Genomic DNA, 26,300 nt, shown 5'->3' with positions numbered 1-26,300 from the left:
ATTATGAGTTCTAATTGCCTTATGGCCATTCGCCGACCTTACCATCCCTAACTTATCTGTGTCCGTGCCTTTTAAAATCGATTCGAGGGGAAGCAACACATAGTCGTTTTTGTGATCCATGAGTTTGAGGTGCCTACTCTCGTATCACTTCCTTTTGCTATGATACGATTGAAGAAAGAAAACCTTTCCCATTGAAATATTCATAAAGATGGCGTGACTTTAGAATCTTATAAACCATTGCTTGTAAGTTTGACGGGAGCACTGACATACTCCTCCATACTGAAAATTCTTCTTCTGAAGTCATAATTCCGCAGTCTAACCTTGGCGAGAGCACTGACCACCGTTAGTTGTTAGTCTTTTGGCTACTGAGAAGCCTCCTTTGTCGTCATCGAGAAATGGTCGTCTCCAAGCTGCAAAGTTCGAAGAATGAGAAGAGTGCTGCGGAGGATGGATTGAGGAAATTTGAGGAGAAGGCAAAGGAGATGGAGTGGAAACTGGTTGAATTGCAGAGGAAGTTAGAACAGGAACAGAAGGTGATTACTGGATTGAAAGACAAGACAGCTGAGACTATCAATGGGAGGCGAGAGATCTACGACGAGATCGAAGACAAAGGGTCGAAACTGCAATAGCCGGTCATGGTAGTGTTGGAGTTGGCGAATACTTTTGGGACCCTCGTTTCTCACACCGGGCACGTCCATGGCACGTCCATGTGAGCTTTGGGAAACTGAAGTATGATCCGACGATATGTGACTCCTGCACACCGGATGCGAGGGTTCGGGGGCAGCGCCCCCGACACGGGTGTCCCCCTGCCCGGTTAGCGGGCGGGAGTTCCGCTCTCCGGTGAGCGGACGGCTGCCCCACTTGCTAGTGAGCAGGCGAGGGTTCGGGGGCAACGCCTCCGAAACCTCAACGAGTTTGGACTTTTGTCTAAGTTAGCCCATTTATTGAGGGATTAAAGGGGTTTCAGATATATTAGGTTTTGGGCCTGTTTATGACACACACATATATATATTTGCTCGTTTTTGCTGATTATTGTAACTAGTTGTGCGGCTGTAAACCTAGTGAAATCTCTTTGCAGGACGTAGCCCTATTCTGGGGTGAACCAAGGTAAACCGTGAGTGGTCTATTTTTCTTCTATTATCCGTGCGATCATTCTTAATCGGTTTGTGATACATCCCTTCAGGCAGCAGGGTCCGCTGGAGCTATTGTTGTGGCTGCCGCTATGGCCTATGTTTGCTACAGCGGGCGCCAAAGCCGGAATTCGGCTAAATAACGAGCAAGCACGGAGGATACAGAAGAGAGAGATACAAAGAGCCTCAGAATTTTCAAACTACTCTCCATGTTTGTTTCAATTTTGTTAGATGCTACGGTCTTTTCTTTTGCTTTGATTTTTAGCCTATACAATTGACTCTGTTCTGGTTTTCTGGGGGTGTCTCGCTGGTTTGTTTTGATGTCATATGTGGTCTGTCCAGAAGCTGAATGAATCGCTATTACAAGCTATTGAGTAAGACAAAAGTTTCCCTGACTTCCATATGCTTCAGTGATTGCTCGTGTTCCATGCTCATTGCTGTTGCCTTCGACTTGGATTGAGAATTTAGCAGACTTCTAGCCTTTTGGTTCTGATACCCTGCTTATTTCATCGCCGGCCGGCTGTTTCAATGGCATTATTGCTGCAACATCTAGATATGTTAGTTCGATGCTCTACGTACGAGAACTCCGGGTCCGAGCTCTTCAAGTAATCATTCCTCAAAAGGGGTCGAGGAATCAAGTTATATCCTGAGGGCAGGGTTTAGGAACCTCAATTTTTTGTGGTATGACAACCAAAGTCGGCTCATTTCCCAGCCAGGACCTTGCTTTGGGATCAATCTTCTGAAGTTTGGTAAGACAAAGAAGGGATTCCACTTCACCATTGTGGGCGATATCTGACAGTGCAAAGCCAGGAATGTGAACCTAACTCACGGATATTTTTGCCATAAAGAAAATGTTCATCAAGGCATGTTAGTATTCAGCAGAATGCTCAACACTAGGGGGATGCTCCAGTAAGTTTCTTTCTTCCATTATTAGAGAAGAGCACAAAACAAATCCAAGTCTTTTCTCTGTTAATATGAGGATATCTTCCACAGGCACAACTGAACTAAGCACAGTTTCGAGTTCCACCATCCCCCGAGGGCCGACGCTATGCGTCACCCTGTGAGAACGAAACTATAGAACACAACAATCGATTTCAAACCATTCATTCCATGTCTTTTCCCTTGTTATGAGCTCCGGGAAGGGCAGTTGGATCATACTTTGTGTCATGTTGGTTCATTTTTTGCAGTTAGTGACATTCTTTTCACCGAGAAAATACGGGTTACCCTGATATAAAAGTCAAAGTTAACTTCCTTATTGAAGTAAAGCGCGCCAATGTTAGCCTGTGTAAAAATGGCTTGGAAACAAGGAATTGTGTAAAGGTGGTTTTTAATGGTTTGACGAGATTGGAAATGTTTGGGAAAAGGACGCTTTTGGTGTCAAAAGTTATGTACGGAGATCACTTTTGTGCTAAAAGTTTCAATCGAATCACATAAGTGCCAAGTCGGAGACAAAAGGATTACTTTGGTACCTTTAGGACAATTTCCAGCAAAAATTAATACGTGGCTTTTTCAATTAAAATTTTAATGTAAAATGATATTTAAAAAAAAAAACAGAAGTCCATGTGGCATGATTTATTAAAATAAATTAAAATAAATCAAATTTAAATTCAAAAATCAGCTAAAGCCTAAATTTGTTTAAAACACAAACTTTATTCAAAATAAATTAAAAATAAGCTTTAAAAAGCTTAAATTTTTTTTAAAAAAAAAGGAAAAATTGAGGAGGCAGAGGACCAAGCGGCGAGGGCTGTCACAAGCTCTTGCCGCTGTCAAAGCTCACACACTATGGGCTAAAGCTACTGCCGTCGGTGGTGGGGCAAACGATCGTTTTTTCAAAAACGTGACTCTTAAGTGATCCGAATGAAACTTTTGGCATCAAAATGATCTCCGTACACAAATTTTGGCACCAAAAGTGTTCGCAGATTTTTGGTTCAACTTATTGAAACTATTCGTATTTTGTACCGAGTTAAAACTGGTGTTTTCTAGTCCTCCATCAAGACTTATGGAGGAGTGGGTGTGCGACTCTGCCCCTGGGATTAAAAAGCCCAGCACAGGTGTGTTACGTCTCTGTTTTGCAGTGGAAGGTAAGACGGAGTGCACTTGGTTCGAGACTCTTTGTGACGATGCTGCGGGGCGAGAGTGCTGAATCCGATCGAGGTAATCCATATGATGTCAGAGAAACAGTCGGAAAACTTGTTCCTCGATCCTCCATAAAAAGCTGATATAAGCTTTGGGTGAAGAATTACCGTCGCAGGCAGAGCACTAAGCCTTTGCAAGAGGCAATAAGGAGTTTCTCCGGAAACTGAAGGCTTATTAGGTCGCGCAATCCTCAGTTATCAACTCAAATGGCCAGGATAGATACTCTTTAAGTTTTAGAATTTCCAATAGCACAGACGAAACTATATTGCAAAAAAAAGGGAGAAAACATTAGTCGCGCCGAGGGAAGTACACTCAATTTACCCATGTCTTCAGATCCTGTAGGACCTATGCCCACCAAATCCAAGGACGGGGGATGTATCGGGTGCAATCTATGCATTGCACCTAAAAAACTCTCAAGAAATAGGGGTGCGAACTGCACACGTTGCCGCGTCAAGCATGGAACACACTCTGCCGATGCGCAAAGCAAATATGCTATTCAGATGATTTGGAGAACTTGGAAGTCGGAACAAAATCTGCAAGGCTCAAATTCTGAACCTTAAAGCAGAACCGAGATGGCAACCTCAGCTGGCAATATCCTGGTCACTTAGAAGAGGATATCAAGTTGGTCATCTTCTGAGCTAACAGGGATCGTGGGAAAATTCATTGATTGTTTTTGTTGGTGTGTCGACATTGCTTTGGCACATTCCTGTTTCTTGAGTAATGGGAAGTTTCATTCTATTGAAAGGAGGAAAGGAAAATTATTCTCAGAGAAATAATGCACATTGCAATCAAGTTTTGTCTCGAAAACCCTGAGAACCTGGCAGCACTGAATAAATCCCATAATGAAGGTGGATATAACCATCAGCATCAGATCCTAACCTTTTTATATATAACCATCAGCATCAGATCCTAATCTTTTTCCTCTTATTAGCACGTCAGGAAATTTTGCTGGAGATTTATGCGAAAAGGACCCGCGATTCCACTTTCCTTTTGGTGCCTTGGAAGGAATACTCTTCTGCCAATATTAGCCTGATGCATCTTCTCGAGAGTCGGAAGCTTTTTCAGGTCCTCTAGCTTGTGCAAATTCCACGAAGATCAGCCTTCCATCAACAATCTGCATAAAATATCAGCACGAGTCATTAAGCTTAACCTCTCACAAGTGCATACTCAGTCCTGCCCAACGAGGAGAAGAGAGAGTATCATTGAATTCTTTATTGCCCAACAGAAGGAGATCAATGTTTCAGCTTCTTTTCAAGAAAAAACACTTGCAATGAGCGTGCTTCTCAAAGCACGGACAATGAGTAAAGAAATCAAAGTAGAAGCAGAACTAAATGAGAGTTTAATCCTGCAAAAGACAGATGACAGCAACTTCACCCATAATATAATAGACCCACCCTAAATCACTACATCCATTCAAGAACTCTGCGTAACTTCATTATAAGTAGTCATGACTATGAAAACACTTGCTGGATATTGGAAACGAGAGTAGGACATAACGAGCAGTTATGACTTCACATTGCGTATGAGGCGCAATTCAATATGACAGAACAATGCCTCCTCAATCAAGGAGGCAAAATATTCCTATTCCTTCAAACTTGAGACAATTTGGTTACTGTACAGACTTAAAACAAGAAATAAGACTTTGACCGGAGTTCCTATTTCATTTTGCCTAGCATTGCCATATTGGGGAAGAAAAGTTTCATAGAACCGCAGCGCTTATCCATCAGAAACCCCATGGAAAAAAAGTTCTGGCTCCAAGTATTTAAACACTCATGACAACCCATCTTACTAGAGAACACATTGGAAACGCCTAACAACCTGAACTAATCCCAACTGATAACATTAGAACAAGGGCATTTCAGCTTCCCAACAAAAAATGATCACATAGATGACAATGCGACCACCCCTCATATCAATGAACCATTTGCAGACACAAAGCTATCAAGTTGACATATCAAACTGGCCATGATCAAATTCATTCCAGGCTCAAGCTCCGACTGTTCATCCATAACTGACCTAAGAAAGACTTCCTAATATGTTCCAACGCACCCGAGGTTTCCAGAGACAAGGAAACTCCATAAGTTCATTGTACCCGGAGAATTCCACCAACTTCAGTTTTTGTGAGATAAATCACTTCTAGGCAAACCATCAAGCACATGGTGGTCGTAAATTTAATCATATCCAATGGCATAGGAAAGGGGGAGAAAATGAGGAAGCAATACCCTTCCGTTCAAGGCCTTCAATGCCCTATCCGCTTCGACCTCCGACTCGTAAGCAACAAAGCCGAAACCTTTGGGCCTTCGAGTACTTGGGTCTTTAATCAACCTGACTGCAACCACCAGCCAATGGGTCGACCAAACCTCGAAGGGTAAAGGTTAAACAAAGTCGTGCTCTCTGATAAGGACCGAGCCGGACTCACCTTCCTTAATCGAACCGAATGGAGAGAACAATCTTCTGAGTCCTTCCTCCGTGGTGTAGAATGACAATCCTAATATTTTTTTGGAAGAGGGGGGAGAAACGAATCAAAGAGAGAGTCAGAACAGAACGGAAGTAAATTGTTGACTAAGTCGGGATGAATGAAGAGCTTAACTGCTGACGAATAGCTCGGAGCAGAGTCGTTTCGCCATGTGCGATGACGGTTAATAATGTTCCTCTCGAGCGGAGGGAGGGCAGCGAGAAGAGCGCGAGCTTTGGGAGTGTTGACTACAGGCCGACATAACAAGCACCTCACCATGGATATTTGAGAATTACGTGAGGATGTTCTCAAGCTGTAGTTTTGACTTAGCTTGATAAATGGAAAGAATAGGCCTCTCAGGATTTTCCAATTGCACTACACCTAAAGCTCCTTAATTAGGGGATGTGCTCCCTTGTTTTGAGACGACGAGGACACATTGTATCCATCTACTTTTGAAATTTGGCAAGAAGTCATATTTTATCTTTCTTCAAGTACATGATAAATGTTCGAGGCCCAGTCTTAGGCTGTCTCAACTTACACCCCACCCCCCCCTCAAAACCACACACATATATATATGGAATTCGCAATCGCAAATTGTCCCGTCAACAAGTATCTGAAACGGCTCTCGACTTCATTGCATACGAGAGCAAAACCACCCCATTTAGATTGGTAGGTACGTCGCCAATGTAACAGTAGTTCACGATTGCTTTTTTCCTTTTTTTTTTACTTTAGGATTTAATACCGAATTTAGATCAGTTTGAATCCATCCCAAACTCAGATTTACCCCCTCAAGAAACAATTAGAGGGTTTAAATTGATCCTTTTAAGAGAATTAGATGATCTTCCTGAACAAGCCTTTTATAAGACAGGCAACATGGAGGAAGCTACTACGAAGGCTACGAACTTAGAAACAATGGCAAGATACCCTTCCTCCATAGCTGCTGCTTCTCACATACACATCAAACATTAGTACCTTGGGAAGGTGCAGCAAATGGGCATCGCATACATCACAACAAATAACTCTTTTCCTCCAGTTCTCTAAAAAGGACTGGAGTAACTTTACAGCTTACGCTAGTTGCCGCCCTCAACTCCACAGTAACAGCAGAGGCACTACACATCACAGCCTCGATATTAAAAGACATGTCTTTCCATCAAGCACAGGCCTGGCAAATGGAAGAAATCGTCTAAAGAAACTCCCTAGAGAAGCCCCATCAGACGTATGAATAAGCAACTCCCCAAATTCTATACCTGATCTAACCACCACATCCAACTCTCCAAAGTCTTAAAATTACTCATACGCCCACCGAACATGATATTCGTCATTGCTTGATACGCAAGAACTGATTAGTTATAAACAAGCTCTCTCAAGCACTGGAGCTGTGTTTCCAAAATTGGGACAAATTGCATACCTTAGTGCTGCAGTCGAAGGATTAGGACGAGCTTCAATGGTGTCAAGAAAAAGCCTGAAAGAGCTGTTTCACAAAATACTCCAATGAAGGCACCAATCCTTCCAATCCCTCAGCCAACATCTTAAAAAGGACTGAAATTCATACAAAGTTTTCACAGCCTTCAACTAAAAGGTAAGAAATTGCAACTCTAATTTCACATAGTCGAACTTCAATGAGCTGACATGAAGCAGCAACGAAAGTCAGAGTCGAGAGCAGTCGATAAGGTGAGAGGGGTTGTAATGGATCTATCATCGATCATTCATTCGCCATCCAAAGCAGAGTCTAAAACAGGAACCGAACTTCACATAGTGCTTCAAAAACACGCAAAATACATTCGAGAAGAATCCAAACCCTAGCAACCTAAAAATTAAGCCTATCTACCAAGCACAAACCCAATCCGCAGATCCATCAACACGGGACATACTCCTCGCTCACGAGCTCGTGAACTTGGTCACCGCCTTCGTCCCCTCAGAGACGGCGTGCTTGGCGAGCTCGCCGGGTAGCACGAGTCGGACGGCCGTCTGGATCTCCCGGGAGGTGATCGTGGGCTTCTTGTTGTACCTCGCGAGCCTCGAGGCCTCCTGGGCGAGCTTCTCGAAGATGTCGTTGATGAAGCTGTTCATGATGCCCATGGCCTTGCTGGAGATCCCGATGTCGGGGTGGACCTGCTTCAGCACCTTGAATATGTAGATCTTGTACGTCTCGACGCTCTTCTTCACCCTCTTCTTCTTCTTGTCCGCCGCGCCGGCACCGCCCTCCTTGGGGAGCTTCTTCCCGGCCTTGGGCTTCTTCTCCGCCGGAGCCTTCTCGGCTACCGCCGACTTCTTCTCCTCCGCCGGCTTCTTCTCCGCGGGCTTCTTCTCTGCCTTCGGGGCCATCAGGAATTAGCAGGGAAATGAATTGGGACGAAGAGATTTGGTTTTTTCAGCGAGACGGAATCGATCAGAGTTTGTGCGATAGCCTTGAGATGAAGGTATGGTGAAGGTTGCGAAGAGATTATATAGCAGGAAGAGATGAGACCTGATTGGATTTGAGGGAAGCTCGCGGATAGGTGACTTGGCGGTGTTTGGAGCGTCAGATTGACGTGGACCAGACGTTTGTGTGGGCGGTTCAGATTTGATTAAGATGTGACTGAGGGTCGGATTGTGGATGTGTCGTTTTCGAGGCGGGAACCAAAAATTCTTAGGCCGCAAAAGTTTTTGGGGCCCCACTTTCCTTCCGAAATTTGAGAAACTCATATTAAATTTCAAAAAATTGTAAAAGTTATATATAATCGTATTAAATGATTCTGAAACAGAAATTCGTTTAATAATATGGCTTTCAAAGTAAAAGTCTATTTAGTTACGCAACTTTATTTTGATACCTTTGGAGCATTTTTTTTTATCCAAAATAATTTTAAAGCCACTTGAAGAAGTAAAAAAATCAACTTCTAGTTAATTTTTTTTTTCTAAAACAGAAGTGTAGCCATGCGCACTCTAAGGTTGCACATGGTAACCATTTTGCTCTGGAAAATTGATTCCGATTAAAATAAATTTTTCTGATTTTGTTTCCGGATGAGTTTTAGAGAATCAAAACGTGTTTGATAACTGCCCAAAATTTATGTTCCTAGAATAGAAACGTGTTTGATAACCGCACAAAATTTCTATTTTGAAAAAAAGATGAGAACCTTGTTTGGTAACGTAAATGATTATGATTTTGTTTGGTAGAAACCGTATATCAATATAAAAGACAAATATGCCTCTACGTGATGCTCATGAAATATTTCGATCTTATTACTATAAAAATAACTTTCTCATACACAAAAAAACTTGAAAATATACACATTTTATTAGATTTTCAAACCTCTTTACAAAATAAATAAATAAATAAAATGAAAATAGAAACAAATGAGACAAGAAAGTTGTCATCATTCTAAAAGTTAGCTTTTATATGACGGTAAGAGAAATCCTATCCGACCTTATCATACCCCCTCCCCTTTGATTTTTTTATCCAGGTTATATCCCCTCTATATCCAACATTATACTATCCAGGACACCTACTAAACACGAGATATGATAAAATATATCATATCCCGAGTTTTATACAAACGACCAAACGCACTCTAGGTGTTTCGCATTAGTTTAACCGGGAGAATGGCAAGTTTTGCAAAAAGGATGAAGTAAAAGGTTCCGTAAATTAAAGACTCTAAACATTTAAGAAAAATATAAATATCATCGAGAAAATATACTTAGAGGATTTAAATAATATTTTGTAAAAAAAAAGTTAAATATTCGTGGGTTTTCATATCTTGGTAAAAAGTAAATAAGTAACCAAACGGGGCTCATTAGTTTACAAAATTAGCAAACCAAGTGATGTGGTAAACTCTAATTGCACATGGAATATGACCGTTAATTTCAATCTGCAAATTATAATCTCTCGCGTTATGCTGATGTTAATATGTTCCCGTCGAGTTCTTCCCCACGCCCAATTCTTACAAAAGAACATTTGACATCTTTGACAAAAATAGATTAAATACTGTTGTTCTTTGATAGTTACCTGTAATAATGCTGCGTTTGAACTATTTTCTAAAGGATGTATTGCCAGCTGATCAATATAAAGAGACAAGAATTGTCCTATCGAAGGGTGAGCCTCGATTCCCGCCATTGAATCATTAGACGAGGATTAATGTCTACCAAGATGTGTATCCTCGGACTTTTACTGTGATCGATAGGTGGGAGTGAATTTGCACGGTTAGATAGATAGATGAGATTAGCTCGCGAAAATAGATCTCTGCCGTTAAATGAGAGATAAGATCTAACGGGGTGTAACTAAAAAACTCTCGCATGAATAAGTAATCCTCTTTCATTTATGTCATCTATCATTTAAACGATGGATATACATCCTCTCCTAGAACTTTTCGCTCGTTGTCCACCTGTCGGTCAATCGAGTTTGAAGCATAAGGATTCTTCTTTCATAAACGTGATCGAGCAAGAAGATGCGGCCATTCTCTTGATTAGCAACGCAAGTGCACGTATCGAACGAGTAATAAAGTGATGAATAAAAGTATCGTTCCCACGGAGATTGTAGACAAATCAATCAAATTACTTACTAAAGGTGAACAATTCTCAAATTTATCTAACCAATTAAAAATTCAACGAAAGAATCAAAATTCTAGAGAAAAATAAATTAACCAAGGCAGCAAACCAAAATGAAAAAATAGAATGCACAAACTAAACCTAGAAATTTCGAATATAGAGAAGCAAAGAACAACGTATTTCTATTAAGGATGGAAAAAAAAAAGTTAGAGTATCCGATTTCACTTAACCAATCAAGATTAATTAACCAATCTCGTCATGCAATCAAATTGAATTCATAGTGTGATGGTAGAACTTCTTAATTTAAATCACTATCCTTGGTCCGGTATAGCAACCATACTTGGATTTAGCAACCCACACTTGTTCCACGTGAATTTAAGTAAATCCAAACGCATTAAGATCTATGAATGTTCCCGGATTCAATAAACCACCCTTGATTTAACTACTACCGAAACCACACAAAAAAACTTAAGATATCTCTATCTATGATGAATTCATGGCTATATATCATAGAGCACTCGCATGGAATCTCCTTTCGGTGTCATACATGCAACAAAAATCATACAAGTGGTGATCAAACCCTTAAGAGCATTAAGAACATGATATATAACTCCCACATATGAATTCTAAAATTGCATAAATTAGTCTAGAAAATTAATCGATCGTAGTTAAGTTTCATCGTAGCTCTAACAAGAAGTAGTCCAGAACATAATGAAACTTAAATTAAAAACGATGAATAAACTAGACATGATGAAAAACTAGAACAAGTTCACCAAGAATAATTAAGGATTGACTTTGAATTCTCCTCCTTCTTTTTCACTTGACATTCGGCATTGAAAGGAAGAATAGCAAGAAAACCCTAAATGTCGTATGATAAAAAACTGTCTCCTCTACCTCTCTTCTTCAAAATCACGTTCCTTTCTTTTGTTCTTCATATGGAGATCTTCTTGTTTTGAAAAAAAAGAAATCTTAATCACATCATAATAGGATTGCAATCAAAGATTCTTCCCAAAGATAGACTTCTCTCAATAATAAAACTCATAATTTAGCTTGGATTTTGAATTTCTCCCCAAGATAAGCTTGATTCTCCTTGATTTCAAATTTATATGGCTGAAGATCGGATTACCTATGAAATCAATGAAAAATAAATAAAGTAGACATCAAATTCAATTAAAACTAAGCAAATGTTAAGTCTAAAATAATAAATAAACTCTATATAAAATAGAGTTATCAACGGCTACAAGCGAGACTTGGTCCCAAAGACGATCACGAATTAAAGAACTGTTCGTTCAGTAGTATAATCTAAAGCAGAGAATGCTCATTCAATGGTGAAATTAGCAATATGACTATTTCGAGTTCATGCTCCTTCGTTTACTACAGCATGCTATAAAAGCTTAAACCCCTTTGAAGTGCAAATTTAATAGCTATTTGCGGGGATATTACGGCAAGGATGGTCTATTTGGAAAGCTCCCGTTAGCAAATTTTTCTCCGTCGAGAAATTTATTTGTGCAATGTTGATTGTTTCACAATTGAGAATATTCGAAATTAAGTGGGCAATTGAATCGCAACTTGTGAAAAGAACCCCAATGCTATAGATAGTTCAATCTTTGTTCCTACTAGCATCAGTTGATTCTTTCATTAAGTGGGCAATGAAAGTACTCTTTTCTTTTTTAATGGAGAAAGAGTAAGTTTTGATGAGAATTTTGATTGCCTTTGGTTCAACATTTTGAAATCATTTGGCAGTTCAAAGTCTCTTGGGAAAAATTTGAGGTGTTTGGCAATCGTTCCTGCCCTAGACAAGGTTGAAAACTTAATGTCATATCGGCATTTTTTTTTTAATGATTTTCCTCTTTTACCCTCGAAAGCTTATTAGAAATCCAAATTTACCCCTTTTAAGAAACAAAACCGTGGGTCACCCTGCCAGTTTCCTTTGGCAACTGCTCCCTCGCGTTTGCGGCCTCACTCTGACGGCGCTTCTTCGCTCACTTTCCCCTCGCTCGACCGCGTTCCCTCGTGACGGCTCCTTTGGAGGTTCGCACTTTTAGTGTGGCGAGGGTCTGTTTCAGTCCGAGATAAGAGCAAATACGAAACAAGATTAGATAAGAGGAACAATATTAGCGAATTCAGAGAAGATTAAATTTCTTCGACTCTGTTTTGGGGTTAATTTGATTCTGCAGTTCAGAGAAGATGGGCTGGAGCTGGAAACAAATTTCGAATTTGTCATGGTTGTCCGCTAGATGTCTGTGAAAATTCCTCACAGAAACTTGACTTGAAATTTTTAAACTTTCAGCACATTTAGTTCAAGTTAGTTGCGTAAATCAGAATGTTCATAAAGCTTTCTCGGACTCTGTTCGGACGACTCTTCCTCCTGTAATTTTGTGTCCTTTCGATTTCATCTTCTGTACGTTCTCATCCCTCGTTCCAACTAGTTCGTGCTTTAGACGGCAGTAAACATGAGCCTTCATTCGCTTGTCCTTTCTCTCTTCAGTTCGCAAGCCGACCAGCAAGAAGAAAAAACGATTTCAAGAAGAAGAAGAAGAAAGGGAAATGGTGCACAAAGCATGGAGGACGGTCCTCAACAACCATGCTCAGCACCATCGTGTCCCTCAACCTCTCATCCCCCACGGCCCTAGAGGCGTCGGCAAAACCTCCCTCATTCTTGAAAGTAAATTGTTATCCTCCTCCGTGCGCGCTCTCTCTCTGTCTCTCTCTGTGGACTTTCGTCGAACGGTTGACGGGCAAAAGTTATTTATTTTAATATGGGGAGTGCAATATTTGCAATTGGTTGTTATCTCATTCTTCAGTTTATTCTGTGATTGGAATATGATCTTGAAAGCTGGGTTAATGCTTCATGGTTTCTGTCTTTTTGCCAGGACTCCTCGGTGAGTGGAATAAATGTGTTCATGTTGCTGGATATGTATCCACAGCACAATAGCTCATTCCCATGGTATTCTTGGTTGAATTGTGATCCCCCCAATTTAGCGACTCTCCCTAATCAGCTCGAACAATGTCTCGAATCCATGGCGGAAAAGGCTGTCAAGCTTGGTACCATAACTTCTCAGCAGATGTTCACGGCTATGAAAAAATGGCAGGGCCTAGACACCGCACTTCGACGTATTCTTGAGAGCAATCATGCGTTGAAGTTTGCGGTTTCAGATAAGGTTGCTGGTTCAGCACTGTGGAGTTGGGCGGTTTTCGCTCTATATAGTCAATGCAATGCTGAAGAGATTGATGGTATTTTGGGATTGAAGGAGAAGGGAAGGAGTTTGTCGGTCGAGGAGGCTTCTTATCTGTGAGAGGCCATTGTTGCATTGAAGCTAGCCAAGGAGGTGATTAAGCGTCAGCATGGGTGGAGGAGTAATGCAATCGCACAACTGAATCGGACTGGAGGGTTTTCAAGGTCTCTTTCGCATTCCTGTACTGATTGGCCGTGTTTGCTGTTGGAACTGTTGTCACAAGGTGCTGAACTAGATCATTTTCAGGTATGCACGCAGAAATGGAGTTTTTATTTTATTTTATTTATTTCTTACCTTCACATCCTCTATGGTAGTTGTTTATGTGGAGTTATGGTAAGATAACATTAACACAGTCTACTTAGTTTGACCATGCACGCTATTCAATTTTTGATTTGGTGTGGTGCTCTAACAATTTGTTTGCATCAAATTTGGCAACCCAAATTGGTGATAAACAACATAGATGTGCTAAGACATGCTATCTTGACTGATGATTCATTAGTTGCTGCATCAATGTACCATGACAGTCTGATATGGAGAATAATTGCCTTGGGTGCAAATGGGAGATGCCTGCCACTTATACTCGTCACTTCTGATAGGTAGTTGGTTCCTCAGTGACTGTTGTTCATAATTTTTGTCTGCCTATATTGATAATGATATGATATTTGACTTACATATATTTAAATTTATGTGTTTTGTGTACATTGCAAGTCAAAATGAAGTTCATAATAAGTTTCCTATCACTTGATGTTAAAACATTCAATTTGATTTTTCACCTGGTCGAGCATCCTTATTTACAAGGTTGAGTACCAATACTGTGATTGCGAGCAAAGCAATTAGAAGTTCTTCACAACAGGCAACCCTAGAAGTTACGACATGCATAGGACACATGGATACATGGCAATTAGCTACTTAATATTGCTACCCTGGCAGATTTGGCCTTGAATAGTCCTGCCAGCTAGTGCTTAGGATTTTCTAAATGTACTTCCTGATATGCAACATGGTCAATCAAAAAGAAACGGATAAGTCTTGGCAATTTGAGTCTACATTATTCAGATTCCTGTACCTGTCAGTGGATCCTACACTTGCATTTTGGCTTTTGGAAGCTCTGTGTTCTGTTCTGCTACTCTAAAGTGCATGACACGGAGCATGACTCTACATCGATTGAGACGGGTGCTGATCATCCTAGTCACAAGATCCTTTTGATTATATTCCTTTTGAGTATAATTCAAGTTTTTTTTTTTTTTTTTTGTGAAATTTTTAAGTTTAATTGACTTTGCAATTTGTGTATCTATCTTTATTTTGACTCGTAATGTGATACCTCAGCTACTACTCCTACAGAGCTTTCATGGACTTTGGGTTTCCAGACATATTCATCTCCCGTGACGTACTCGATGTTAAAAAGTACTCCGTCTCTCTGTCTCTCTCTCTCTCTGTGACTAGAACTGAATGACTTGATATGAGGTTTTATCAAGGGCTTCTTTTCGCAATCTCTGGTAATGTGACTAACACAATGATTTCGACTTCAAATGAAAGATGTGCTAGCTGAAGCATGAATTATTAGCAGTGCTCTATGAAAGTTCACTTCACAACCCACATTTGGCAAAAGTTTTCTGCATGTTTCCTTAGAAAAAAATTGAAAAGTAGTTCGTAAGATCTTTTCAACAATGGGGATATTCCACTTAGAGCTTAGGTTACTCAATCTAATTCTCTGGAAGTGTTGTAAATATTAATCGCTTATCCAGAAATCCTACTAAGAATTAGACTTACTGCTAGTTGATAACACTCCACAAAGTCGTTCAAGAGCTTGCACTTTTCCATATAGGGCAGTCGGTCCATCAAAATCTCTTAATTATGAGTGATTTAACTTTGTTTTGTTTCTATGGTTTATAGACCTTTGGCTGGACTCCCCAAGAAGCTAAAATGCATATGGTGGCAAATTTCTTCAGCAATTCAGAGGTAAGAAGATCTATTACTATATGGGTAAGTGTAGTTCATAGCTAACTTTTACGGTGATGGATAATGACTCTCTAGAGATCAAAATGAAATTGGCTGATTTGAACAGTAGTCGGGCACTAATTAATTCACGTCACTACGTTTTGTTCTAACATGCACAAGTTGGATATCATCATCATCATAATTTCTTATGACATGGTGTACCATTTTAACAGCTTTTTTGTGATAAATGTAGTGGTTGGTGATTTCTGAGGTGCTCGGGTCAAATCCTCGCCATCTCTTCGAGCTCTACACGCTCAAACAAAGCAATTTCTATAATAGGTATTTTTTATCTTAGAAAAGCACAATCATAAATATTTGATGCTCCTGCTGTTGTTTACTTTAGAATAGTATGTGAGACGATCTTTCTAATGGTTGTATCCGTTATTTTATGCTATAAGTAGATCTAGTTCAAGAATCTCTGCAATTTCTCTTAGTTGTTGGAATTTGTTCTTTGTCATGTCTGCCTCATTTTTCCTTTTGCTTATCCTCAAACTTAAGCAATGTGCCCTTTGTGCTACTTTTCTTGGTTCTCCATGTGAAGAACGCACAGTTTAAAACTCCTTGTCATTTAGGGCAGTTGTTCTTATCAGTGGTTCTGGAAGCTATCAACATTACTGCATCCAGCAGTGAATTTTATGGGCTAGACTTAGATCTACCTGCTTCTATGAAGGTTGTCATATCTGACTCTTCCATGGGCTGAAACATTGATATTTGCTTTTGTACTAACTTTTTGCTCCCGCCCCATTTATCTTCGATGAACCTTTACTTCCTGGTTCTCTGTCTTTGCTAAATAAAAAAAAATCATGAATCAGTTCACCTGTCAGGAATGCGGGGAATTGTATGATTATCAATTTCTAGGAGGGATGTCCCAGTTATTCATCCACTCCAGTTCCAATGACATTTGAAAATCTATTTCATGCTGAATATATATATTCAGAAGTAGTTGCGGCTCATTGTGCTTGGCAACCCTTGATTGTGTTCTTGATGGAAGAATGCACTGGTTGAATCTGGGAATGCATCGGGTTTTCCCTTATGATAAACGGAGACGTTAAAACCTTGGAGAACTGGGAACGTGTAAAATAATATTGAGAAAGGAGTTTTGAGACTGTACAGTTTCTTAAATTGTTGATAATCAAGTCGTCAACTTGGAATTAATTACCAGGTGCTTCTAGATGCATTTGCTGGTTATCCTGCCCAACAAGTTCTTGTACCTTCCATTAAATGACTTCTCTGTCAGTGTGCATAGATCAGAGGTCAGAAATCACCAGTCATCTTATTCTAAACTGGCCACCTCGCTGAATGATCATGATCCGGCAAAAGAGCTGTATAACTACATAAATTAGAATCATTGCATGATCTGTAAATTTACAACATCTTAGATAAAGCTATTTAGCAGCAGCTCATGTTTCTGTATAGAAGAGATATGGTGGAAGAAGCATAACATGAAATGTAGTTTGCGCTTTTGATGATTGAACATTGCCATATCCTTCTATATTGCTATCGCATGATGGTTTTTACCTATTACAATAACACAGGGTTACAAGTGTCAAGAATAGCACATTTGAAGACTTTGTGGATGCATATATAGCTTACTTGCAGGTAACTTCCGAATTAGCTGCGTTTTTGCTTCTCTTTTTATCAAATATGTGCATTTTCCCCTGGTGGAAATTTGGTAGCTACTTAGCACCATTGAATCACTGCAGAAAATCGAAGTTCTCTGATTATTCTTACTAAAGACATAGTAGCTGTGGGTCAATTGGTTGTTGAATGTCAGGCCTCTTACAGATTTTTCGAAAATTTTCTTGTCCCAGCGGAGCCTTTGTTGTCCTTTCACACACTTATATTTGCTTGCAAAAAGCAATAGTATTGCAAATGATGCAGATGGTAAAATTGGCCAGCTGACTACATAGGCTTAGTGCTTCTGTTAAGTTGCTGCATCCATATTGGTCGTGCGGGAGAAAGTATGTGTGTTGCATATATACATAAGTATTTATATGTGTGCAAACACTATTATTTGTCTTTTGCTGACCTGAGTATCAGTCTCCAATTAATTGGTTCACCATTGGCAAAAACAAACTTAATCAATCTGAAAAATCAGCTCCATGGTGGGGGTGTATATTTTGGTTATTGATAAATGATCAACTGATTCCTCTGGAAAGGCCACTTGTTGCCTACCATCCATACTATGGTTTTTGAGATAAATAGTTACATTTCAGGTTTGCAGCTAGCAATGGGATATAGGTTTGAGTTTTTGTTTTTGTTGTTGCAATATATCTTAGTTCTTCAATAGGGACTAGCTTCCTCATTCTCAACAGACTCTAGTGCTGCATTTAATGGTCTCTCAATTTTGTTCAGCACAAGTACCTTCTTTCCCTTTTGAAGAACTAATTGAGCATCTTCACCTATGTGATCTGGGGTGGGTATCAAGTGCATTCTGGGTCTATGCATTTTACCACCAGTGATGGTAAATTGTATTGAACAGTTCTGCTTTGTATTCTTTACTTTTTGAGTGTATCAGAAGTTATGTAAACTAGAGGTGTCATTAGGTATATTAGTGGTATTGCCTTTACCAGATCAAGCTGCCTATTTCCTGGTATATTGCATGTCCCGGCACTTTATCCTATATTTCTTGTTAGGTTACCACGGTGAATCCTGCTGTGGATAAGGCTGTAAAGATACTTCAAAAGTTTGCTGCTGATGCGCGATGTGGACGGATTCCAAAAGATAGACTCCGTTTTGGTGCTCCTTGGAGGCATCCTCAATCTGATGATAGCCCTAAACTGAGCTTGGAATGGGCAAAGCTTCAGCTTTTGGACTTCGTTTATCCCTTACTGATGTGGAATTTGGGGTACTCTTTCAATTATTTTCGAAAAACTGCATCACTATGAAGGTATTATATCATTGATGTATGGGCAAATTGAATCACATCTATTGCCAGCTTTTCTTGTTTGCCTGGCAATTTTTTTCATTTTTGAAAATGAAAATTGCATCACATTGGCTGTACCAGGTCAATTACTTCGCTGATTGTAACCTCGAGATCTTTGACGATCCATCTGGTGTAGCATGAATTGCGGTACTCATATTGTGCTTTCTTTATCAAAGATATCCATCTTCAATAGCACAGCCATTTTCTTAGAACGATTGACAAAATATTTTATTTTTGACTTCCCCAAATTTCATACCGCTCTGGATAGCGAGTTATTGATGCTTCTTTCGGAATATTTTCTTGTCCGTTTACTTGCTTTAGTATCAAAGATATCTTTGAATACTTTCTTTGGTTTTGTATCTTCTTTTTAACCTCCTGTCAAGTATTATGGAAGGTAAAATGCCTTTTCTTTTTCACTATTTTTTTTTTCAGGTCTGTGTAGGTTGGCTTGCTCTATACACAAAGGGATCCTTCTTTCATCCGCCCTGTGTCACGAGGTATCCAGAGGTGTCTTGTGAGATGGTATGCGTTGTATTTTCTTACATAAGACTACTAAAGAAGATGAAACTGTTGTGAGATCTGCGTGCTCATTTTATGTCACAGGCTTGTGCAGGAGCGATTGCAGTAGAGCTTCCAGAACTCACTCAAGTACCTGTGGCAGCGATTTTTCCGTGGTCGCAGTTATCACCACTTGATGCTATAAGAAGGCTATAAGTGACTCCAGTGTATGTCTAAGTGTCCATCCATTCCATGTCATGTTTATAGAGTTAATTTATGCCCAAATATCTTGAAATTTGGTGGACTGTTTTCCTCTTGGACTGCATATAGAAATTGAGAGGACTCTAACTTCATTTCATGCAAACTGAGGGAGTACTAGTGAAATACAGTCAATGGGCATACTATTGTAGTGCTTTCACGGTTGTGGACCTGTTGTACATGCTTGCAATGTCAACGTGGGTAAATTACGATTGTCCAGGTAAAGTCTAGGGGGATTCTGCGTAAGCTGGGCTAAATTAAGAGCATATGCTTGACATTTTACCTTGCTTTTGTGAGATTGTAGTTTAAACCAGTTATGAGGCGACCCTTTATTGGGCAGAAGCAATTTATATCATGGTTGATTTTGCCTAATGAAGTCATTGGCTTGCTTCTTTGTGAAACTTCTCAGGAATATATTGCAGGTTCATCCTTCTTTGCCTCAGCCTTCTCTTTGACAGTTGCAAAGAAATAAGGTACTTCCTACTAATCTACGATTATACAACGGATTATAACTTAGATAACTCTATTTTGAAATCAAATGATAACCTACTTTCACAAGAGTTGCTGGGTTGCAGTCTAAAATTTTGGCTTGGTTGCTGAAGTACCATCTGTCTGCTACATTATGTGCAGGGAAACAGAACAGCATGCTGAGAATGATCTTTTTGCTACTGACACATTTGTAAGCGTTGTCTCCTCATCCAGAATAACTGTCAGTATTTCAGTTGTGAATGCACTCATGCTTATCAAAGTATTCTTTTCATCAGAACTTAAGATATATGCACAAGCAGAACTGAGTTTATCTGATAAGAACCGATTCCTCCATTTCTGTGCAAGTCCATTTATGTTATTAGCTTCATGTAGTATGAAGACAGCAGTGATATCCGTTTCTCTTCATGTTGATTGTGTCAAAGCGAGCCCTTGATTTCAGGTGCCTGCAAACAGAGGACCCTCCATTAACCTGTATACACATGATTCCTGTAAGTCCATTTGTATACACACGAAGGATCCCCCGGCATATTTAGTAACTTGAGAGACGGTGCACACTGACCGTGACTAAGAGTGAGTGGACAACTTGTAGCTGCACCAGTATTTTCGATACAGCATGGATATTTGCATGATCAGCATATGTCCATCCAGAATTGAAAAGTAGGTACTCATTTGCAAAGAGCCCAATGTCTTTTGCCATCATGGGTAGGTATCCAATCTACCTATCCAAGTTTTTGCAAATTGACATACTTGATGTTTGCATATGATACTATTCTTATCAAATATATTTATGAGAGTTTGACGGTAAACAGTGCACGTTTCTCCGTATCTCTACCAGATGGATTCTATACCATCGATCATGCTTACCTTTGCTACATGGCTATCCATGTCTCGGCCTCCTTAATTTCCCTGTTTCCTCCGCTTTAAGGGCTACTGGATCAGGTGTGTCGGTAACATTCCATCACAATTCTGTAATCAGTCGGTCTATAGAAGCTGAAGTGCGTATGGGCTTTCCTTTTTTGGCCAGAAGTGCTAATCTGCTAATGTGTTGCCCTCTTCATTGGCGTAGTTTAAATTATTCAAACATAAACTCTTTCCGACCCAAAAAAAAAAAAAAAACTAAAACTACATGAACTCTGAACTACCACTATTTTAATATGATATGATATACCTTTCTTGGAAAAAAAGGAAAAAGCGTGCTCAGCTCTACATCAACCATCTCCCCATCCCTCAAATGAGCAAAAATGGCCTGAACGAAAATCCAGATACAACATTTTTGTGTGTGTATGTCTGTTCCCGTCGCCTCATTTTGTCAACAAGTTCAACACTTGGTGGTCTCAGCTAATTGCGGGCAATTTAGAGGGTTTGCTTGCTTGAATCGTATTTTGACTTTTGTTCCAGTTGATCCCACCCACGCAGGATGCATCGTTCAATCAACAACTGTAGTTCCTAGCGTGGCAGTGGCTTTGGGTGAAGGTAAGTTTGGTCTCAAATCGGTCCGACGCATGCGTTTTAGGTCTATCCAAAGCGTTTAAACTAGATGGGCCTCGTATGAAACCCAAATAGTAGATTATACCGGCGTACACGGCGCAATTTCTCCCTCGAAATAAGAAGAAAAGTTGAGATGATCTCTTGCCCTAATGGCGAATTGACGAGTCAGAGTAACAAGAAAAGTGCACGGGTCCCAAATCAAAACGATTAAACACCCGTCGTTCTTGTTCTTTGTGGCTGGTGCATTGGTTAACTCTCTTCTCGCTCCCTCGGCAACTTTAGCTTCCATAATCTTTCGGCAGACTTCCCCTTGCGAAACACGCACTCCAAATGCTTTACATTTCACCTCCCAAGTGCTCGATCCCATGCAAACTCAAGGCACTGTGCTCAGGGTCTAGAAAAGAGTACGTGTGCATTTAATTCAGCATTTTAAAAGCTCTTCGGATAAAATTTGGGGAGCTTGGCAAATGGCCTTCGAGGTGAAAGCTGGCCTTGAAAAGGCCGAAAACTCAGTAGCATTGAATTTTCAACATTCTCGAAAGGCCGAAAGCTCAAGGCTGTTACAACATTTGCGAAATGCTGAAACCTTTTATTAACGAAATTTTATCAGTTTTCCTTTTTGCCCTCAGAAGCTTATTAGAAATCTAAATTTACCCCTTCTAAAAAACAAGACTCTGGGCTCCCTGCCAGTTTCCTTCGGCAACTGCTCCCTCTCTCCCTCGCGACTGCTCCTTTGCAAGTTCCTACTTGTAGTGTGGCGAGGGTCTGTTTCAATCTGAGATAAGAGCAAATATGAAAGATTAGATAAGAGGAACAAGATTGGTAAAATTCAGAGAAGATTAAATTACTTCAAAACCCGTTTTGGGTTAATTTGATTCTGCAGTTCAGAGACGACGGGTGGAGCTGGAATAATGAAATAAATTTTGAATTGGTCATGGTTGCCCGCTAGATGTTTGTGAAAATTCCTCATAGAAATTTGACTTGAAATTTGTGAACTTTCAAACCTAACCGCCAAAACAAATTACTGCGCCATGCATAACTATCATCATCATACTCTGAAAAATGAATCAATGCTTTTGCTTTTGGCGCCTTGGGAAGAATACTCTTCAAGCGAAATTAGCGCCAATGAGTCTGCAGTCTTTTTAGGTATTCAAGCTTGTGCCGGTTCCGCTAGGATAAGCCTTCCATCAACAATCTGCATACAAGCTTAAAGTTCTCACAACTGCCTACCGGAAAAGAAGAGAAGCTATTGTCGGATTCTTGATTGCCAAACAGGAAAGAGCATGTGAATGTTTCATCTTCTTTTCAAGAATAAACTCTCAAGGAACATGTCTCTAAAGCTCATAGGAGGAGAGAGATCGGAGTAGAAGTAGAAAAGCAGAGAACTGAGCAACATAAGTATATTGATATTTGTGCGAATGGTAGAGCAAAGCAACCTCACATAAATTACAACAGAACCACCTCAAATCACAACCTAAATAAATTGAGCACTATCACCATAAGAAGTAATGACTACAAGGACAATTGTTGAATCATGGAAAGGAGATTAGGGCATCATAAGCAACTCCGACAGCCTCCCCACTGCTTTCATTGCATATTCAATATAACAGAAAAATGCATCTTCAACGAAATAGGCAATTTCTCCTCAGTCTGTCAAACTTGACAGTAATTACACGACCAAGCAAGACATAACCAGAGTTTCAATTTCTTTCTTTCTTTACCTAACGTAATGCAGCTTATGGATCATAATTTCGATCTATTTATTTCTTTACTTGATGTAATGCAGCTTACGGATAATAAACTCCACCTCGCTATAACACAAATTCGAAAACATAGCCGCTAAATTAATCTAAAGGGACGATACAGAAAAACGGATAATGAGGCCACTACCGCTTCCCAACAAACCAAGCATCAAGAAAATAGTGCAATCACCCCTCTATTGAGAAACCATTTGCAGATACAAGCTGTTGGTCAAGACTCAAAATCATATTATATCACATCCAGATACATCCCATTCTAGTGCTCCAACAGGTCATCCATAGCCGCCTAAGAAAGGCTTCCTAAGATGGTTTCAACGTGAATCGATTATTCTAGAGACCCGGAAACTCCACATATTAATTATACCCAGAAAAATTTCCGCAGATTTCATTTTTGTGTCGGATAAATCACTCCCACACAGACTACCAAAATATTGGTGACCCCAAATTCAATTGATAAGAAGCAAGATTTTCATGAAAAAACAATCGCATCCAATGGCACCTAAAAGTAAGAAGAGAAGAAGAATACCCTTCTGCTTGAGGCCTTCAGTGCTCTGTCCTCATAAGCAGCGAAACCGAAACCTTTCAGCCTCCCGGTACTTGATCATTCTGACTACAAAGTCCAGATACCAAGGTCGATAAACCTTGTGCTCTCTGATAAGGATCAAGCCAGATGCACCAAGCGGAATGGTGAAAAATTCTCGGTCATTCCTCCAAGGTGTAGCACGACGATCCTAAATAATTTAAGAGGAAAAATACTGGAAAGAATGAAGTAAAGCAGAGTTAGATATGCACGAGACTAAAGGGTGATAAATGACTTTGGAGACGAAGAGAGAGGGAGGGAGTTTTACTACTCAGAAATAGCTCACAGCAGAGCCGTTCGGCCATGTGTGATGATGATGATCTTCAGAAGCAAGCGGGTTCATATCACTTAAAAGAACAGGGATCCAATAAATCCAACTGTTATTATGAACTCAACATCTAAACTGGGGGACGATGCTCACTTGTTCTCAAATGACAAGATCTGGCCAAAAAAAATGGAGCTTGACCAAGTCCACACTTCGAGTCATAACTTTACTTTTGAGGTTTCTTATGTCTTCAGAAGAGAAGAATTCATACTTACTTTCTTCAAGTATTTCACAAATTTAGGTTCTAAGCCCAAAATTTAGATCATACTCCGCACACGTTTTTTACAGAGGCAGACAGGTTATTCTATAATCCATCCCAAAATCGGACTTCCCTTAGCAAGTAAGCAATAGCAAAACAAATCACCTTCCTTGCAACCCCTTTGGCATGGCAAGGGTTTCAGCAAAATGTCCTTTCTTCATAGCTGCTTGTCCCTGCAAGCATGCCATAAAATTCCCCCATCATAAAAGCACCTCCCATAGTCATTAGTCTCTTCAAATGGTGCAACACAAGCCATCAAGGACCAAATAAGAGACACCCCTCCCATTCAAAGGGAAAAATATATTCTGCTCTCAACTTCGCAGCAACAGCACGTCCACTACATCACAGTCTCCACCTTAAACTACGTGTCTTTCACCGAACTTAGGCCTAGCAAATGGAAGAAACATCCAATCGAATTCCCAAGAGAAAACCATTACTTGAATAATGATTCAGCAAAACACCTTAAAGGACTTTGAAATCCATACCAATTCTCATGAACACCTTCAGTAAAAATTTCAACTTTCATCAATCATTTCACACTTCGAAGCGTTAAAAGAACTTGAGGATGCAAGGAAAGTCGAGTCATAGAGTAATAAGTAAAGTAGGGTATTGTAACAGATCTATCATCGACCAATAGTTCATGAGTCATTCCCAACAGGATCCATTCATATGACACTTTATAAAAACGAAAAATGCAAAAAAATAAAAAAGAAAAAGAAAACAGACTAAATTCGGAACCCTAATCAGCTAAAAATTAAGCCTATCTACCAAACGCCGCCACAATCCACCGGACGATCCATCGCACGGAACTTACTCTCCTCGCTCAAGAGCTTGTGAACTTGGTCACGGCCTTGGTTCCCTCGGAGACGGCGTGCTTGGCGAGCTCACCGGGGAGCACGAGCCGGACGGCGGTCTGAATCTCCCGGGACGTTATCGTCGGCTTCTTGTTGTACCTCGCGAGCCTGGAGGCCTCCTGAGCGAGCTTCTCGAATATATCGTTGATGAAGCTGTTCATGATGCCCATGGCCTTGCTGGAGATGCCGATGTCCGGGTGGACCTGCTTCAGCACCTTAAAAATGTAGATCTTGTACGTCTCCACGCTCTTCTTCACCCTCTTCTTCCTGTCCGCGCCGCCTTCCTTGGGGAGCTTCTTCCCGGCCTTGGGCTTCTTCTCCGCCGGTCCCTTCTCGGCCGCCGCCGACTTCTTCTCCTCCGCCGGCTTCTTCTCAGCGGGCTTCTTCTCCGCCTTCGGGGCCATCGGGCACTAGCAGGTATCGAATTCTGGAAGAGAAACTTGAGGAGATGGTAGCGAAGTCGATCGAAGCGTGTGGGTGCGGGTAACCTTGAGATGAGAAAAGAATGGGTTTTGTCGAGAGATTATATAGGAGCGAGAGATTGGATCTGATTGGATGAAAGGGGAGCTCGCGGATCTCTGACTTGGCGGCTTTAAGAACGTCGGATTGAGCCTGAGGGACTTTTGTATTGAGGGCTAGGATTGAATTTACATATACAAGTGGGACGAGGATGGTTGACTTGTCATAGGATGAGGCGGACCAAACTTCAGCGTCAAAGCACGATATTTGGAAGCTTCTTAATTTTCCCTAAAAAATTTTAAAAAAATATTGAATTTTAATAAATCTTGTAAAATTTCACATGTCCGGTGAAGGGAGAAGAGGGAGCCCAACCCCTACCTTTGGCTCTTGTTTCAGTTATCATTTATATTGCTTGAAATAATTATTTTTAAAAAAAATATTTTTATCAGCGATAAAATTTATGCCTAAAATGTTTTATGAATAATAAAAATAATTCTCATTCACTAAATTTTTTAAGTGATAAAAACAATTTATTTTCGAAAATATTTTTCGGATCATTCATTTTTCGCGAAATAAAAGAAACCTTAATTAGACGAAAGCACCGACTTTTAAAAAATACTTAATAAAAGAAAATGTTTTTCTCTATCATCAACTAGAGGAATTTTTTTTTAATGGACGGGATACAAAGATGAATCTCACGCACATTTATATTTGGTTAAATTTGCTGGTGAGTATTGTTCATAACTTGTAACTCATCTGCATCGTTGGTGCTATAAAAAGAAATTAAGAAAATAGTTTGAATAATATCAGTAATTTTTGCCCACTAGGGTCGTGCTTTTGGCTCTTACAATCGGGTATCCATTGATGATTGGAACTGTAATCGGCTCTTAAGCTCCGTTTATTTCGAGAATAAAAATATTTTTTATCAACC

At 40.1% G+C, this 26,300-nt stretch overlaps 3 protein-coding genes, 1 long non-coding RNA gene and 1 pseudogene across 4 annotated transcripts; 2 read left to right on the top strand and 3 right to left on the bottom strand.

The window, feature by feature from the left end:
- Positions 1-3,975: 3,975 nt before the first annotated feature.
- LOC115736749 (organelle RRM domain-containing protein 6, chloroplastic-like) lies at positions 3,976-6,102 on the bottom strand. The gene is made up of 4 exons (XM_030668578.2): positions 5,857-6,102; positions 5,686-5,754; positions 5,489-5,595; positions 3,976-4,380 (listed from the first exon to the last, which is right to left on the bottom strand). The coding sequence occupies exons 1-4, from the start codon at positions 5,891-5,893 to the stop codon at positions 4,291-4,293; spliced, it is 303 nt and encodes a 100-aa protein (XP_030524438.1). The 5' UTR covers positions 5,894-6,102; the 3' UTR covers positions 3,976-4,290.
- A 1,284-nt stretch (positions 6,103-7,386) lies between these two features.
- LOC115736744 (histone H2B) lies at positions 7,387-25,400 on the bottom strand. The gene is made up of 2 exons (XM_030668571.2): positions 25,321-25,400; positions 7,387-8,052 (listed from the first exon to the last, which is right to left on the bottom strand). Exon 2 carries the CDS (start codon positions 8,044-8,046, stop codon positions 7,600-7,602), a length of 447 nt encoding a protein of 148 aa, XP_030524431.1. The 5' UTR covers positions 8,047-8,052; positions 25,321-25,400; the 3' UTR covers positions 7,387-7,599.
- LOC115736693 lies at positions 12,810-18,257 on the top strand (annotated as a pseudogene).
- On the top strand, positions 18,349-20,143 carry LOC125312534. Its single transcript, XR_007199576.1, has 5 exons — positions 18,349-18,546; positions 18,842-19,124; positions 19,565-19,628; positions 19,786-19,834; positions 19,920-20,143. It is a non-coding gene; the product is annotated as an uncharacterized LOC125312534 (long non-coding RNA).
- LOC115736746 (histone H2B-like) lies at positions 24,678-25,417 on the bottom strand. Its single transcript, XM_030668574.2, has one exon. It carries the CDS (start codon positions 25,312-25,314, stop codon positions 24,880-24,882), a length of 435 nt encoding a protein of 144 aa, XP_030524434.1. The 5' UTR covers positions 25,315-25,417; the 3' UTR covers positions 24,678-24,879.
- Positions 25,418-26,300: the final 883 nt, after the last annotated feature.

This window comes from Rhodamnia argentea, chromosome 8, assembly GCF_020921035.1.
Source record: "Rhodamnia argentea isolate NSW1041297 chromosome 8, ASM2092103v1, whole genome shotgun sequence".
NCBI lineage: Eukaryota > Viridiplantae > Streptophyta > Magnoliopsida > Myrtales > Myrtaceae > Rhodamnia > Rhodamnia argentea.
This window is presented reverse-complemented; position numbering and strand designations above follow the sequence as displayed.

Excerpts from the sequence above, each read along its gene's own strand:
- LOC115736749 (XM_030668578.2), bottom strand. The coding sequence starts at position 5,893 with ATGGCGAAACGACTCTGCTCCGAGCTATTCGTCAGCA. Across the intron at positions 5,596-5,685 it reads ATTCGGTTCGATTAAGGAAG|TCAGGTTGATTAAAGACCCA; the intron begins GTGAGTCCGGCT and ends TGGTGGTTGCAG. Across the intron at positions 4,381-5,488 it reads TGAAGGCCTTGAACGGAAGG|ATTGTTGATGGAAGGCTGAT; the intron begins GTATTGCTTCCT and ends TATTTTATGCAG.
- LOC115736744 (XM_030668571.2), bottom strand. The coding sequence starts at position 8,046 with ATGGCCCCGAAGGCAGAGAAGAAGCCCGCGGAGAAGAAGCCGGCGGAG.
- LOC115736746 (XM_030668574.2), bottom strand. The coding sequence starts at position 25,314 with ATGGCCCCGAAGGCGGAGAAGAAGCCCGCTGAGAAGAAGCCGGCGGAG.